Source organism: Coregonus lavaretus (genome assembly GCF_964263955.1).
Source record: "Coregonus lavaretus genome assembly, chromosome: 6".
Classification (NCBI taxonomy): domain Eukaryota; kingdom Metazoa; phylum Chordata; class Actinopteri; order Salmoniformes; family Salmonidae; genus Coregonus; species Coregonus lavaretus.
In genome coordinates, this window is record NC_139993.1 from 45923925 (window position 1) to 45939977 (window position 16053).

A 16053-nucleotide genomic window follows, 5' to 3' on the forward strand; every position below is an offset into this window, starting at 1 on the left:
CAACCAGTTGCGAGAAGGACAACATGGTGTCACGGCAGGCTAGCTCCCGTCGGACGTCCTCTCGCAGATGGCACCGGAAATGGTCGATCAGGGCCCGATCGTTCCACCCGGACCCAGCTGCCAGAGTTCGAAACTCCAATGCGAAGTCCTGCACAGTCCTCGTCCCCTGCCTCAGGTATACCAGCCGCTCGCCCGCCTCTCGACCCTCGGGCGGGTGATCGAAGACTGCCCGGAAGAGGCGAGCAAACTACCCGTAGTTCTCCTACGAGGCTCCTCCTTCGTTCCACACCGCGTTGGCCCACTCCAGGGCTTTCGCCGAGAGGCAGGAGACGAGGGCGGACACCCTCTCCCGCTCCGATTGGACCGGCCGGATGCTGGAGAAGTAGAGCTCCAGTTGGAGAAGGAATCCTTGGCACAGCGCCGCTGTCCCGTAGAACTCCCATGGTCGGGATATCTGGATCCCTCCGGGTGCTGGGGTGTAGGTGGCGGGATCCGGTTGGCCAGCTGGTCTCGACGGATCGGGCTTTCTCCTCTCCAGGCGTTGGACGACCTGAAGAACCCGATCCATCGCTTCACCCAAGCTGGCTAGCATAGTTGAATGCTCCTGGACCCGTTCCACGACTCCAGGCATGCGCGTCTCTCCCGCTGACTCCATAGCGGGTGGGTGATTCTGTGATGAGGTGGTGTTGAAAGAGTCAGGCGCAGGAGGGTAAATCACAGAATAACAGGCTTTAATCCGCAAAATACAGGTTTACGCAGAAATACGTCAAACACACTCCAGGGCACAAAACAGGCGCACTGGAAAATACAAGGCACATGGGAAATACTCCCGTCGATACAAAATACACGAGCTCCACCGAGCTTCACTAACCTCCACAATAAACAATCACCCACACAGACAAGGAAGCAGAGGGAACACTTATACCATGACTAATGAGGGAATAAGGACCAGGTGTGTGTGATTGAAGACAAGACAAATGGAGTGATGATAAATTGATCGGCAGTAGCTAGTAAGCCGGTGACGCCGAACGCCGAAATCTGCCCGAACAAGGAGGGGAGGCAGCCTCGGTGGAAGTCGTGACATTAGATTACATTTACAGTATGAATTATCAATCACATGACCATATATGTTGAAATATAAAATATATATTCCACAACACAAAATATATCATAATACTAAAAATAACATTTCAGTTTTTTTCCTATAAGCATGACAAACTGATGCATTGGTTTCCAATATTTATTGATGAGAGACAATACTGTGAAACTCCATATAAAACAGATACCAACATGTATTCAGTCCTACAGAATGTAAAATTACAGTATTGTGGACTCAGTAATGAAACAATATACAATATATCAAATATCAAATAGGAATATTACACTAATCGGAAATATGACACGACATTCAGTTTACAACTAACAATTTGTATTATTTACAAATATCAAAAGATAAAACATTTAAAAATAGTAATAACAGAAAATATTTCAGTGATTCAATAAACAGTACATGTTTATCCCATTCTATTTATCATGAAAGTTGAAATGATACATTTAATACACATTATCAAAAATATATAACAGGGATGTCTACAGTTGAAGTCGGAAGTTTACATACACCTTAGCCAAATACATTTAAACTCAGTTTTTCACAATTCCTGACATTTAATCCTAGTAAAAATTCCCTGTTTTAGGTCAGTTAGGATCACCACTTTATTTAAAGAATGTAAAATGTCAGAATAATAGTAGAGAGAATTATTTCTTTCAGCTTTTATTTCTTTCATCACATTCCCAGTGGGTCAGAAGTTTACATACACTCAATTAGTATTTAGTAGCATTGCCTTTAAATTGTTTAACTTGGGTCAAACGTTTCGGGTAGCCTTCCACAAGCTTCCCACAATAAGTTGGGTGAATTTTGGCCCATTCCTCCTGACAGAGCTGGTGTAACTGAGTCAGGTTTGTAGGCCTCCTTGCTCTCACACACTTTTTCAGTTCTGCCCACACATTTTCTATGGGATTGAGGTCAGGGCTTTGTGATGGCCACTCCAATACCTTGACTTTGTTGTCCTTAAGCCATTTTGCCACAACTTTGGAAGTATGCTTGGGGTTATTGTCCATTTGGAAGATCCATTTGCGACTAAGCTTGAACTTCCTGACTGATGTCTTGAGATGTTGCTTCAATATATCCACATAATTTTCCTTCCTCATGATGGCATCTATTTTGTGAAGTGCACCAGTCCCTCCTGCAGCAAGGCACCCCCACAGCATGATGCTGCCACCCCCGTGCTTCACGGTTGGGATGGTGTTCTTCGGCTTGCAAGCACCCCCCTTTTTCCTCCAAACATAACGATGGTCATTATGGCAAAACAGTTCTATTTTTGTTTCATCAGACCAGTGGACATTTCTCAAAAAAGTACGATCTTTGTCCCCATGTGCAGTTGCAAACCGTAGTCTGGCGTTTTTATGGCAGTTTTAGAGCAGTGGCTTCTTCCTTGCTGAGCGGCCTTTCAGGTTATGTCGATATCGGACTAGTTTTACTGTGGATATAGATACCTTTGTACCTGTTTTCTCCAGCATCTTCACAAGGTCCTTTGCTGTTGTTCTGGGATTGATTTGCAATTTTCGCACCAAAGTACGTTCATCTCTAGGAGACAGATCGCGTCTCCTTCCTGAGCGGTATTATGGCTGCGTGGTCCCATGGTGTTTATACTTGCATACTATTGTTTGTACAGATGAATGTGGTACCTTCAGGCGTTTGGAAATTGCTCCCAAGGATGAACCAGACTTGTGGAGGTCTACAATTTTTCTTCTGAGGTCTTGGTTGATTTCTTTTGATTTTCCCATGATGTCAAGCAAAGAGGCACTGAGTTTGAAGGTAGGCCTTGAAATACATCCAAAGGTACACCTCCAATTGACTCAAATGATGTCAATTAGCCTATCAGAAGCTTCTAAAGCCATAATCATTTTCTGGAATTTTCCAAGCTGTTTAAAGGCACAGTCAACTTAGTGTATGTAAACTTCTGACCCATTGGAATTGTGATACAGTGAATTATACGTGAAATAATCTGTCTGTAAACAGTTGTTGGAAAAATTACTTGTGTCATGCACAAAGTACATGTCCTAACCGACTTGCCAAAACTATAGTTTGTTAACAAGAAATGTGTGGAGTGGTTGAAAAACAAGTTTTAATGACTCAAACCTAAGTGTATGTAAACTTACGACTTCAACTGTAGGTCCAAAAGTCTCCTTAACAGCTTCTACCCCCAAGCCATAAGACTGCTGAACAGTTAATCAAATGGCTACCCGGACTATTTGCATTGACCCCCCCCCCCCTTTTTTTTTACGCTGCTGCTACTCGCTGTTTATTATCTATGCATAGTCACTTTACCTCTACCTACATCTACATATTACCTCAATTACCTTGACTAACCTGTACCCCCGCACATTGACTCAGTACCGGTACCCCCTGTATATAGCCTTGTTATTGTTATTTTATTGTGTTAATATTTTTTAAAACTTGAGTTTATTTACTAAATATTTTCTTAACTCCTATTTGTCTTAAAACTGCGTTGTTAGTTTTAAGGGCCTCTAAGTAAGCATTTCACGGTAAGGTCTACACCTGTTGTATTCGGCGCATGTGACAAATACTATTTTTATTTTATTTTATTTGAGTCTGTTGTATGATTCCATGGAGTGGTTTTAGCAATATATGTATTTCGCCCCAATAAATATATACAGTGGATACTCAACACTTTTTGGTGATGTTCTCCTACAAGAAGTACAGTTGCCCTGTTCGGGCCTACACCACTTCGTGACACAGTATCACCGAAACAGAGACTGGTTAACTCCATAAAGCCTGAGCAAACATGGGGGATTACAAATATGTTACAAATAGGTTATATATGTCTTACAGATATGTTACAGTGAATTCATAACTGTGTCAGAGCTGTGTAGCTTTCACAGTTTCCTTGGGGGTCTCTTGTGGCTCATTGTCTCTGGTTAGGGCTGGGTTATCATACATCTCTTGACTCTTCTTCCTCTCCTTACCACCCTTGTCTTCATCCTCAGTCTTCTGGCAGCACTTAAAGCAGCAGCAGCAGCGGGTGCCACAGAAGGCCATGCCAGACATCACCACTTGATCCCAGGGGGCCATGGAGTGCAGGGGGCGGGGCAGGAAGTCCCAGTTCCGTAGCCCGCTGGGCAGGTACCGAGGACAACGCACCTGCATCAGGTTGACGATGATGATGAAGATGGCCAGTACAACGATGGGCACGGCCACCCCCACCAGGGCCTGCCAGCTGGCCAGAGAGAGCCCCAGGATGGTCAGGGGCATGAGGAAGAAGCAGAGCAGGAGGTAGATCACTGCGAACCAGCGATACTTGGCTGTGCGGTTCCCCAGGGCTCTGGCCAAGCGGATGGGGATCCGAGTGAATGGGATAGGGTACCACAGCAAGATCCCTGCTATGTTGAAGAAGAAATGGCACAGTGCAATCTGGAGAGGAGATGCAAACAGGGTGAGTGAAACTTAAAAAATACTGATGTATACAGAGAGAGAGTGGACAGAGAGCAATATGACACCGCCATAAAAAAGTTGATTACTACAACAAACCTGCAATGAGTTGGCCAGTGTTTCTCCGGGAGCAGCCATAGCAGCAAGAATAGCAGTGGTAGTTGTGCCGATATTAGAGCCCAATGTCAGGGGATAGGCTCTCTCAAGGCTAATAACACCAATACCTGTTAGAATTTAGAGAGAAGGAATAAGACATGGGGCAGAGAAAAATAATACATGCCGGGTTACATGATACTGAAAGAATACTTGAGTGTACCAGTAGATTTGGATGCAATAGGAGACAGCTAAAGGTAAATGGATAGATAGACGCTAAACAAATAGGCCTAACTACTCACCAACAAGGGGCGTGATTGCAGAGGTGAAGACAGAGCTGCTCTGAACGATGAAGGTCATTCCTGCTCCGACCAGGATGGCGATGTAACCAGTGACCCAGCCGAAGGGGAAGGGGAAGTCTGAACAGACAAGACAGAGCAGGTTAAGCATTAGCTTGGAGACCATAACCGTAAGATCACTATGACCCTATTATGACACCTTCAACATCAAAGTGAATTGTAGGATTACTTTCGGCATCAACATCAAACTGACCGTGAGAATCACAGGATAGTTGTACCTGAGCTTGGACTGTCATGTAACAGGACCAGAGTACCTGATGTGACCTTCAAGCTGCAGAGTGGCTTTACCTGTGTTATCAAACAGGACGCATGTTCTACTAGCGTTCTGAGTAGATTGGGAAGATAGCCAATGTCTTCTCACCTGTGTTGAGCACCTTCTTGATGACCACGGCCACCTGTCCCTTGAGCATGGAGTTGAGCAGCTTGACGATGAGGATGAGGCAGGTACAGAGGATGAGCAGGGACAGGGCCAGCAGGATGAGGCCCACAGCCAGGTCAGGCAGGTTAGCATAGGCAAAGATATGGTTGCCTGCATGGGAAGATCCCAAATGTTATTAAAGATATACCTGGGACAAAGGTGGGATAACACTGAAAGATTAGAGAGAAGGTCATTAGTTTAGTGAGCTTAGTGATACGGTAATTTTTCTGTCCTGACATGACTTCCACCGATTTGATGGAAAGGATAGGAAGAATGTTACTTCAATAGTCAACATGTTTTTTCCCCCATATCTTCTACACTTATCCCTGACATGTCTGGTGACCCAAAGTAAGGGGTTACATTACAACAGGATCTGATCCAAGCCAAAATGAGAGCGATGACCCTTTCCCTTGTTTTGATTGGCTGATTTTTAAATCCAAGCGTACAGGTATTCATTTTGATTGGCTGTGTCAGACTTGGGAGTGCTGGCCGTCGTTCGGCCTTGGGCCACTCAGGTGCTTCAGCTGGCCAGAATGAATGGGCCTTTTGAGTGGGTTGAGGGGGTGTGGGGAGGGTATTTGAGCAGGCAGAGGGGGTGAGGGGAGGGTATTTGAGCAGGGAGAGGAGGTGAGGGGAGGGTTTTTGAGCAGGTGGAAGAGGTGAAGGGAGGGTATGTGATGAGTCACTTAATAGACTGAATGGAAGTCATTGTCCTTGTCTGGCTGAATGGAAGTCATTGTCCTTGTCTGGCGGTGGGGGGGGGGGGGTTTCACAGACGTTTAACTGAGCATATCAGGTAATCCAAATTGCTCTGTATAGGCCTTTGTGGGATCATGGGCACAGTGATTGTGCTGTACTTACATCTCTCTAGATTGATCGTCTCAGTCACATTTATCTGGGTCCATGTCCTGTTGCCTTCCACCCAACAGGGGATGCCGGTCGTGCAGTTGGCAGCTGAGGGAACTGTTATATTTAAAAGAGTCTAAAAAAGAATAATAATAGTTTTTTAGCCAATACAGATAAAATGCATAGTTCATAATCATTGTAATCAAACCCTATGGAAACAATAACCTTATCCACTTTGACTAGTAAAGACAGGGCATTTTATTAAAGGTGCAATACAGCCGTTTTTATCTCAATATCAAATCATTTCTGGGTAACAGTTAAGTACCTTACTGTGATTGTTTTCAATTAAAATGGTCAAAAAGAAACAAAAATAGCAAAGAGCAATTTTTCAAGCTAGAGTTTTGCTAGGACTGTCTGGGAGTGGTCTGAGTGGGGAGTGGAAAACTGAAAACTAGCTGTTATTAGCAGAGAGGTCTATTAACTGATTTACCACCTGGTGATGTCACCAGGCAGGCAAAAACTTTATCCCACCAAAACAACAGGCTGACATTTCAGGCGGTCTTTTCAAACAGCTCTTACACTAAAAGGGCATTATAATAATTTTCACAATTTCACAGGATTATTCCAAACTCATAGTGTGAAAATATATATATATAAACACAGGAAAATCGCGTTTTTGACTCATGGTGTAGTGGCAATAAAGCACTGGTCCTTATAAGTAGAAGAACTCTGGCCAAGCTAAAAGCTGTCAGACATTAACCCTGCGACAGAGGGCTTAAGAGATAGCACTCCCAGCTATACTACAGCGTTATCTTGTTTTTTACTGTCGGAAAACTCTTAATCCTCAATCATCACAAACTTGGTCAAAAATAACTCATTGTTTGACTATCTGATGAATAATTCCTGGTGTGACAGGGTTATTATGACAGGGTCTTACCGTGAATTTCTCTGTTCTGCACCAGATTTTGATCAGACTCTTGTTTCTGGCCGCTGGGTCACCCGTGGCAATGTCACTGATGACAGTTTTATCCAGCTAGAGGAAAGAAAGGTTTCTGTTCAGTTGTATATCATTTTATTATAGCCTACTAAAGTTCTCTATCAACTCAAATGTAAAATTAAGCTGATGTTTCAAATATGTTTCAGGGTTGTATATGCATCTTGTTAGCTATATAAATACATTCTAATACGTTTCACTTCTCATATTGTAGTTAATGCTTTATCAGGTGCATTAGTGACGCTCATGCGATAATAATATACGCCATTTAGAAGACACTTTTAACCAAAGCGACTTACAATCATGCATACATTTTACGTATGGGTGGCCCCAGCGGGAATCGAACCCACAATATTTGCTGTTGTAAGCGCCATGCTCTACAGATTGAGACACACAGGACCACCTACAGTGAGGGAAACAAGTATTTGATCCCGTGCTGATTTTGTACGTTTGCCCACTGGCAAAGAAATTATCAGTCTATAATTTTAATGGTAGGTTTATTTGAACAGTGAGAGACAGAATAACAACAAATAAATCCAGAAAAACGCATGTCAAAAATGTTATAAATTGATTTGCATTTTAATGAGGGAAATAAGTATTTGACCCCCTCTCAATCAGAAAGATTTCTGGCTCCCAGGTGTCTTTTATACAGGTAACGAGCTGAGATTAGGAGCACACTCTTAAAGGGAGTGCTCCTAATCTCAGTGTGTTACCTGTATAAAAGACACCTGTCCACAGAAGCAATCAATCAATCAATCAGATTCCAAACTCTCCACCATGGCCAAGACCAAAGAGCTCTCCAAGGATGTCAGGGATAAGATTGTAGACCTACAATGGGCTACAAGACCATCGCCAAGCAGCTTGGTGAGAAGGTGACAACAGTTGGTGTGATTATTCGCAAATGGAAGAAACACAAAATAACTGTCAATCTCCCTCGGCCTGGGGCTCCATGCAAGATCTCACCTCGTGAGGTTGCAATGATAATGAGAACGGTGAGGAATCAGCCCAGAACTACACGGGAGGATCTTGTCAATGATCTTAAGGCAGCTGGGACCATAGTCACCAAGAAAACAATTGGTAACACACTACGCCGTGAAGGACTGAAATCCTGCAGCGCCCGCAACGTCCCCCTGCTCAAGAAAGCACATATACAGGCCCGTCTGAAGTTTGCCAATGAACATCTGAATGATTCAGAGGAGAACTGGGTGAAAGTGTTGTGGTCAGATGAGACCAAAGTCGAGCTCTTTGGCATCAACTCAACTCGCCATGTTTGGAGGAGGAGGAATGCTGCCTATGACCCCAAGAACACCATCCCCACCGTCAAACATGGAGGTGGAAACATTATGCTTTGGGGGTGTTTTTCTGCTAAGGGGACAGGACAACTTCACCGCATCAAAGGGACGATGGACGGGGCCATGTACCGTCAAATCTTGGGTGAGAACCTCCTTCCCTCAGCCAGGGCATTGAAAATGGGTCGTGGCTGGGTATTCCAGCATGACAATGACCCAAAACACACGGCCAAGGCAACAAAGGAGTTGCTCAAGAAGAAGTACATTAAGGTCCTGGAGTGGCCTAGCCAGTCTCCAGACCTTAATCTCATAGAATATCTGTGGAGGGAGCTGAAGGTTCGAGTTGCCAAACGTCATCCTCGAAACCTTAATGACTTGGAGAAGATCTGCAAAGAGGAGTGGGACAAAATCCCTCCTGAGATGTGTGCAAACCTGGTGGCCAACTACAAGAAACGTCTGACCTCTGTGATTGCCAACAAGGGTTTTGCCACCAAGTACTAAGTCATGTTTTGCAGAGGGGTCAAATACTTATTTCCCTCATTAAAATGCAAATCAATTCATAACATTTTTGACATGCGTTTTTCTGGATTTTTTTGTTGTTATTCTGTCTCTCACTGTTCAAATAAACCTGCCATTAAAATTACAGACTGATAATTTCTTTGTCAGTGGGCAAACGTACAAAATCAGCAGGGGATCAAATACTTTTTTCCCTCACTGTATGTTATAGCAATCTGTCAGTCGATGACACAGTCAATGACATGGCACGCAACCATTGGTTGATGCATGCAACGTCTGGGCAGGAGCATTATCTTTTCAGAAGTACTAACCTTTGCTTGCTCATAGTTGGTTGAAATCACATGATGCACACCAGATGACATCATCCAGAATAACATTTTATATAGTGATTAATAAGATGTTTCATGATGGTGAAATCGCTGCTCCTACCGCTATGATGGTGCTGGTGAGGGGGTTAGTGATGACGTTGAGCAAGTCAGGGGCATTGTCACCCCCCCGGATGTTAAAGGAGTCGATGACGATCTTGGTGAGTTTATACAGGACACCAGTGGCCGCCTCCAGCGGCAGCAGGATCAGCACAGACAGCCAGTTAAAGAAGTCATGAACCGTGGCACCAGCAAACGCCCTGGAAGAAATAACACCAGGATCTACATCTCACTTTTTATCCAGCATGATATCATTATCTCTCTTTTTTCTTCCCAAAAAAATCTGCTTGTTACCAAGCAACAAATTAGAATGCTTTTTTATAGTCAAAAATGGTGATGTAAACTTCTATCGATTGAGGCTGCTTAGAAAGTTATCCAGTCAGATGTACCTGCGGAACTCATTTCTGTCACCTGCCTGCATCATGGCCACGATGGTGTTGGTGACTGAGGTTCCAATGTTGGCTCCCATAATGACGGGCACTGCAGACTGGACCTCCAGCACTACAATGAAGATACAATCACTTTAGGTTTATATGAGACAATAATCACTTGGCTTTGATCATGTAGGTATGTACGCTACCAGTCAAAAGTTTGGACACACCTACTCATTCAAGGGTTTTTCTTTATTTTCACTATTTTCTACATTGTACAATATTAGTGAAGACATCAAAACTATGAAATAACACATATGGAATCATGTAGTAACCAAAAAAGTGTTAAACAAATCAAAATATATTTTATATTTGAGATTCTTCAAAGTAGCCACCCTTTGCCTTGATGACAGCTTTGCATACTCTTGGCATTTTCTCAACCAGCTTCATGAGGTAGTCACCTGGAATGCATTTCAATTAACAGGTGTGTCTTGTTGAAAGTTAATTTGTGGAATTTCTTTCCTTCTTAATGCATTTGAGCCAATCAGTTGTGTTATGACAAGGTAGGGGCGTTATACAGAAGATTTGGTAAAAGACCAAGTCCATATTATGGCAAGTACAGCGCAAAGAGAAACGACAGTCCATCATTACTTTAAGACATGTAGATCAGTCAATACGGAACATTTCAAGAACTTTGGAAGTTTCTTCAAGTGCAGTCGCAAAAACCATCAAGCACTATGATGAAACTGGCTCTCATCTGCTAAATGGCATATTATTATTATTATTATTATCATGAGGACCGCCACAGGAATGGAAGACCCAGAGTTACCTCTGCTGCAGAGGATAAGTTAATTAGACTTACCAGCCTCATAAATTGCAGCCCAAATAAATGCTTCACAGAGTTCAAGTAACAGACACATCTCAAAATCAACTGTTCAGAGGAGACTGTGTGAATGAGGCCTTCATGGTCGAATTGCTGCAAAGAAACCACTACTAAAGGACACCAATAATAAGAAGAGACTTGCTTGGGCCAAGAAACACGAGCAATGGACATTAGACTGGTGGAAATTTGTCCTTTGGTATGGAGTCCAAATTGGAGATTTTTAGTTCCAACCACTGTGTCTTTGTGAGATGCGGTGTGGGTGAACGGATGATCTCCGCATGTGTAGTTCCCACCGTAAAGCATGGAGGAGGAGGTATTATTGTGTGGGGGTGCTTTGCTGTTTACACTGTCTGCGATTCATTTAGAATTCAAGGCACACTTAACCAGCATGGCTACCACAGCATTCTGCAGCGATACGCCATCCCATCTGGTTTGGGCTTAGTGGGACTATCATTTGTTTTTCAACAGGACAATGACCCAACACACCTCCAGGCTGTGTAAGGGCTATTTGACCAAGAAGGAGAGTGATGGAATGCTGCATCAGATGACCTGGCCTCCACAATCCCCGGACCTCAACCCAATTGAGATGGTTTGGGATGAGTCGGACTGCAGAGTGAAGGAAAAGCAGCCAACAAGTGCTCAGCATATGTGGGAACTCCTTCAAGACTGTTGGAAAAGCATTCCAGGTGAAGCTGGTTGAGAGAATGCCAAGAGTGTGCAAAGCTGTCATCAAGGCAAAGGGTGGCTATTTGAAGAATCTCAAATATAAAATATATTTTGATTTGTTTAACACTTTTTTGTTTACTACATGATTCCATATGTGTTATTTCATAGTTTTGATGTCTTCACTATTATTCTACAATGTAGAAAATTGTAAAGATAAAGAAAAACCCTTGAATGAGTAGGTGTGTCCAAACTTTTGACTGGTACTGTATATAGATGTGTATGTATGAGTGTGTGCAAATGTGTTTGTTTACATTTTAGTCATTTAGCCAACGCTTTTATCCAGAGCAACTTACAGGAGCAATTAGAGTTAAGTGCCTTGCTCAAGGGCACAGGTAGATTTTTCACCTAGTCGGCTCGGGGATTCAAACCAGCAGACTTTTGGTTACTGGCCCAATGCTCTTAACTGCTAGGCTATCTGTTTATTTGTGTATGTGTCCCATGTGTACTTGTATGTGTGTTGATACTCACATCCAGAAGACACCATGCTGACCACAATAGAGGAGGATGTGCTGGAGCTCTGGACTAACACTGTGACCAGCACTCCAATCACCAGGCCAGCCACAGGGTTGGACAGCACCGCATTGTCCTGGAAGATGTCCCCGGCTGCCTTACCTACGGATACACAGTGACACACAGCCAAATTCACCATGAAAACGTCCCATAAGTGCTTTGGTATCCATAAAACGTCTATTTTATGATATTCATAAACAGAATGAGAGGATAGAAAATATTGTGTAATGTCATCAACATGAAAGTATGAGAGTATCATCAAATGAGCAGAGCTAAAACATAAGTAGGGACAATAGGTCCCTTATCAGGACCTGGTTGACAATAAACATAACTTTTTATTACTTTAACCTCTTAAGGATCGGACCCTTTGTTTCAATTTTTGCCTAAAATGACATACCCAAATCTAACTGCCTGTAGCTCAGGACCTGAAGCAAGGATATGCATATTCTTGATACCATTTGAAAGGAAACACTTTGAAATGTGTGGAAATGTGAAATTAATGTAGGAGAATATAACACATTAGATCTGATAAAAGATAATACAAACAAAAAAACATGCATTTTCTATTTTTTTGAAATGCAAGAGTAAGGCCACAATATAATATTGCAGTTTAGGCACAATTTAGATTTTGGCCACTAGATGGTAGCAGTGTGTGTGCAAAGTTTCAGATTGATCCAGTGAAGCATTGCAATACTGGACTCTTTTGTATCAAGTCTGTCCAAATGTGCCGAATTGGTCAATTGATACATTTTCAAGTACATACAGTGGGGAAAAAAGTATTTAGTCAGCCACCAATTGTGCAAGTTCTCCCACTTAAAAAGATGAGAGAGGCCTGTAATTTTCATCATAGGTACACGTCAACTATGACAGACAAAATGATATTTTTTTTTCCAGAAAATCACATTGTAGGATTTTTAATGAATTTATTTGCAAATTATGGTGGAAAATAAGTATTTGGTCAATAACAAAAGTTTCTCAATACTTTGTTATATACCCTTTGTTGGCAATGACACAGGTCAAACGTTTTCTGTAAGTCTTCACAAGGTTTTCACACACTGTTGCTGGTATTTTGGCCCATTCCTCCATGCAGATCTCCTCTAGAGCAGTGATGTTTTGGGGCTGTCGCTGGGCAACACGGACTTTCAACTCCCTCCAAAGATTTTCTATGGGGTTGAGATCTGGAGACTGGCTAGGCCACTCCAGGACCTTGAAATGCTTCTTACGAAGCCACTCCTTCGTTGCCCGGGCGGTGTGTTTGGGATCATTGTCATGCTGAAAGACCCAGCCACGTTTCATCTTCAATGCCCTTGCTGATGGAAGGAGGTTTTCACTCAAAATCTAACGATACATGGCCCCATTCATTCTTTCCTTTACACGGATCAGTCGTCCTGGTCCCTTTGCAGAAAAACAGCCCCAAAGCATGATGTTTCCACCCCCATGCTTCACAGTAGGTATGGTGTTCTTTGGATGCAACTCAGCATTCTTTGTCCTCCAAACACGACGAGATGAGTTTTTACCAAAAATTTTGGTTTCATCTGACCATATGACATTCTCCCAATCCTCTTCTGGATCATCCAAATGCACTCTAGCAAACTTCAGACGGGCCTGGACATGTACTGGCTTAAGCAGGGGGACACGTCTGGCACTGCAGGATTTGAGTCCCTGGCTGCGTAGTGTGTTACTGATGGTAGGCTTTGTTACTTTGGTCCCAGCTCTCTGCAGGTCATTCACTAGGTCCCCCTGTGTGGTTCTGGGATTTTTGCTCACCGTTCTTGTGATCATTTTGACCCCACGGGTGAGATCTTGCGTGGAGCCCCAGATCGAGGGAGATTATCAGTGGTCTTGTATGTCTTCCATTTCCTAATAATTGCTCCCACAGTTGATTTCTTCAAACCAAGCTGCTTACCTATTGCAGATTCAGTCTTCCCAGTCTGGTGCAGGTCTACAATTTTGTTTCTGGTGTCCTTTGACAGCTCTTTGGTCTTGGCCATAGTGGAGTTTGGAGTGTGACTGTTTGAAGTTGTGGACAGGTGTCTTTTATACTGATAACAAGTTCAAACAGGTGCCATTAATACAGGTAACGAATGGAGGACAGAGGAGCCTCTTGAAGAAGAAGTTACAGGTCTGTGAGAGCCAGAAATCTTGCTTGTTTGTAGGTGACCAAATACTTATTTTCCACCATAATTTGCAAATAAATTCATTAAAAATCCTACAATGTGATTTTCTGGATTTTTTTTCTCTCATTTTGTCTGTCATAGTTGACGTGTACCTATGATGAAAATTACAGGCCTCTCTCATATATTTAAGTGGGAGAACTTGCACAATTGGTGGCTGACTAAATACTTTTTTCCCCCACTGTAACTAAAGAGAACACACAAAAATGATATGGTAATACAAAATGTAAGTTTACACACTCCCAGGAATGTCATAAATGATGGATCATGAGCTTATACACTAACTTTCACACATCTAGATGGCCAGAGACAGCAGGGGTTCAAACTGTAGAACCCAGTTCCTACATTTGAATATAAAATTGATTTTATCAAACGAAACTATGATACATTTTATCTCTGGGACCCTTAGGATGACAAGTCAGAGCAAGATTGCTGAATGTAAGTACATTATTTACCTTCAGAGGTGAACGTATCAAACCAGTTGCCTTGATACGTATTTTTTTGTTGTGCACTCTCCTCAAACAATTGCATGGTATTTTGTCACTGTAATAGCTACTGTAAATTGGCCAGTGCAGTTAGATTAACAATAATTTAAGCTTTCTGCCCATATAAGACATGTCTATGTTCTGGAAAGTTTGCTGTTACTTACAACAGTCATGCTAATCACATTAGCGCACGTTAGCACAACCGTCCCGTATTCGGGACACCGATCCCATAGACGTTAATTTGATTGTGACTGTATATTATATGATTGGGTTGAATTATGTGCATCAACAAAGATTCAGTATAAAACCATAACATTCATTTTGTCAACTCTGACAGAGAGAGAGAACGGGTTTAAAGTTACCTCCAACTAGCTGGAAAGCAGAGCTCAGGACGTCCAGAGAGCAGACGAACATGTAGAGAAGTCCAACTAGCAGAATAAACTTGACGATGGAAGTCAGAACCCGCATAACCTTCCCTTTGGCATCCAACTCTGTTTCCAAAGAGAGACTGGATTTTTGTTGGTGTAGTCACACAGGTTCTCACTTCAACAGCCTTGATTTTCATCACAGTGAAGGGTGAAGAAGGTGAGCTAGGCTGTGTCCGAAATGGCACCCTATTCCCTACATAGTGCACAACTTTTGACAAGCGCACATAGGTCAAAAGTCGTGCACTTTGTTGGGAATAAGGTGCAATTTCGGACACAATTTCAGACGCAACCATTCTCTATCTCACCTGACCACTTGAGTCCAGTGTCCTGCAGTTCAGGGAGGTTCCAGGGGTCATCCTCATCCGGGTCCTTGTCCACCAGGTCCATGGTAGAGTATGCCGGCAGGACGACTGAGTCTTTAGGTGCCTTACCAGCATCATCTGTGGGATTAGGATAATTGTGAGTGGAGGTTGCCTCTGTGTGTGGTGCTGCTGCCTGGTGGTGAGGTATGGATTTCATAGATAGTAAAGCGTAGCCTACTGTACATACCAAGAGTGGGAGATGGAGTATCTCTGAATTCTGGATGAAGAGGCATTGCCCTACAGGGAAAAATAACTTACATTACTTTGAGGTAAACCATGAAGAACATGTAGCAAACTTCAAGGTATATTGGAGTAAGGCTAAACAGTTTAGACTTTAATAAATCAATTTGGAAAGAAAGACATTTAAATGTGAAAAGCCAGTACCTGTTCACTTTTTAAGTATGTTTTTTCTCTCAGAGGAAACAAATACACAGTCCTTTTTTATTGTGACACCTCTTTTTGATAGTTCCTGATTTCTTATTTATTTTTGCGCATAACCAAGAAATCTTATGCCTGTCACAAGATGTTACAAAATATGACAATTTCTGCTTTAAATTATGGAAACTTATTCCACGGGAATAACTCATGGTGATGTTGCTTTTTCACATCCACATTGATAAAAGTCCACAGAGAAATACAAATATGACTGTATGCTAGGGACCTA

At 42.7% G+C, this 16053-nt stretch overlaps 1 protein-coding gene across 1 annotated transcript; it reads right to left on the minus strand.

Annotated features, from left to right (window-relative positions):
- Nucleotides 1-3387: 3387 nt before the first annotated feature.
- On the minus strand, nt 3388-15626 carry LOC311130207 (sodium-dependent phosphate transport protein 2B-like). Its single transcript, XM_084162905.1, has 12 exons — nt 15577-15626; nt 15333-15467; nt 14962-15090; nt 11899-12042; nt 9840-9951; nt 9455-9650; nt 7164-7259; nt 6242-6362; nt 5324-5491; nt 4906-5022; nt 4610-4734; nt 3388-4492 (listed from the first exon to the last, which is right to left on the minus strand). The coding sequence occupies exons 1-12, from the start codon at nt 15620-15622 to the stop codon at nt 3941-3943; spliced, it is 1941 nt and encodes a 646-aa protein (XP_084019031.1). The 5' UTR covers nt 15623-15626; the 3' UTR covers nt 3388-3940.
- Nucleotides 15627-16053: the final 427 nt, after the last annotated feature.

Excerpts from the sequence above, each read along its gene's own strand:
- LOC311130207 (XM_084162905.1), bottom strand. The coding sequence starts at position 15,622 with ATGCCTCTTCATCCAGAATTCAGAGATACTCCATCTCCCACTCTTG. Across the intron at positions 12,043-14,961 it reads TGCTTTCCAGCTAGTTGGAG|GTAAGGCAGCCGGGGACATC; the intron begins GTAACTTTAAAC and ends GTGTATCCGTAG. Across the intron at positions 9,952-11,898 it reads CAGCATGGTGTCTTCTGGAT|TGCTGGAGGTCCAGTCTGCA; the intron begins GTGAGTATCAAC and ends TCTTCATTGTAG.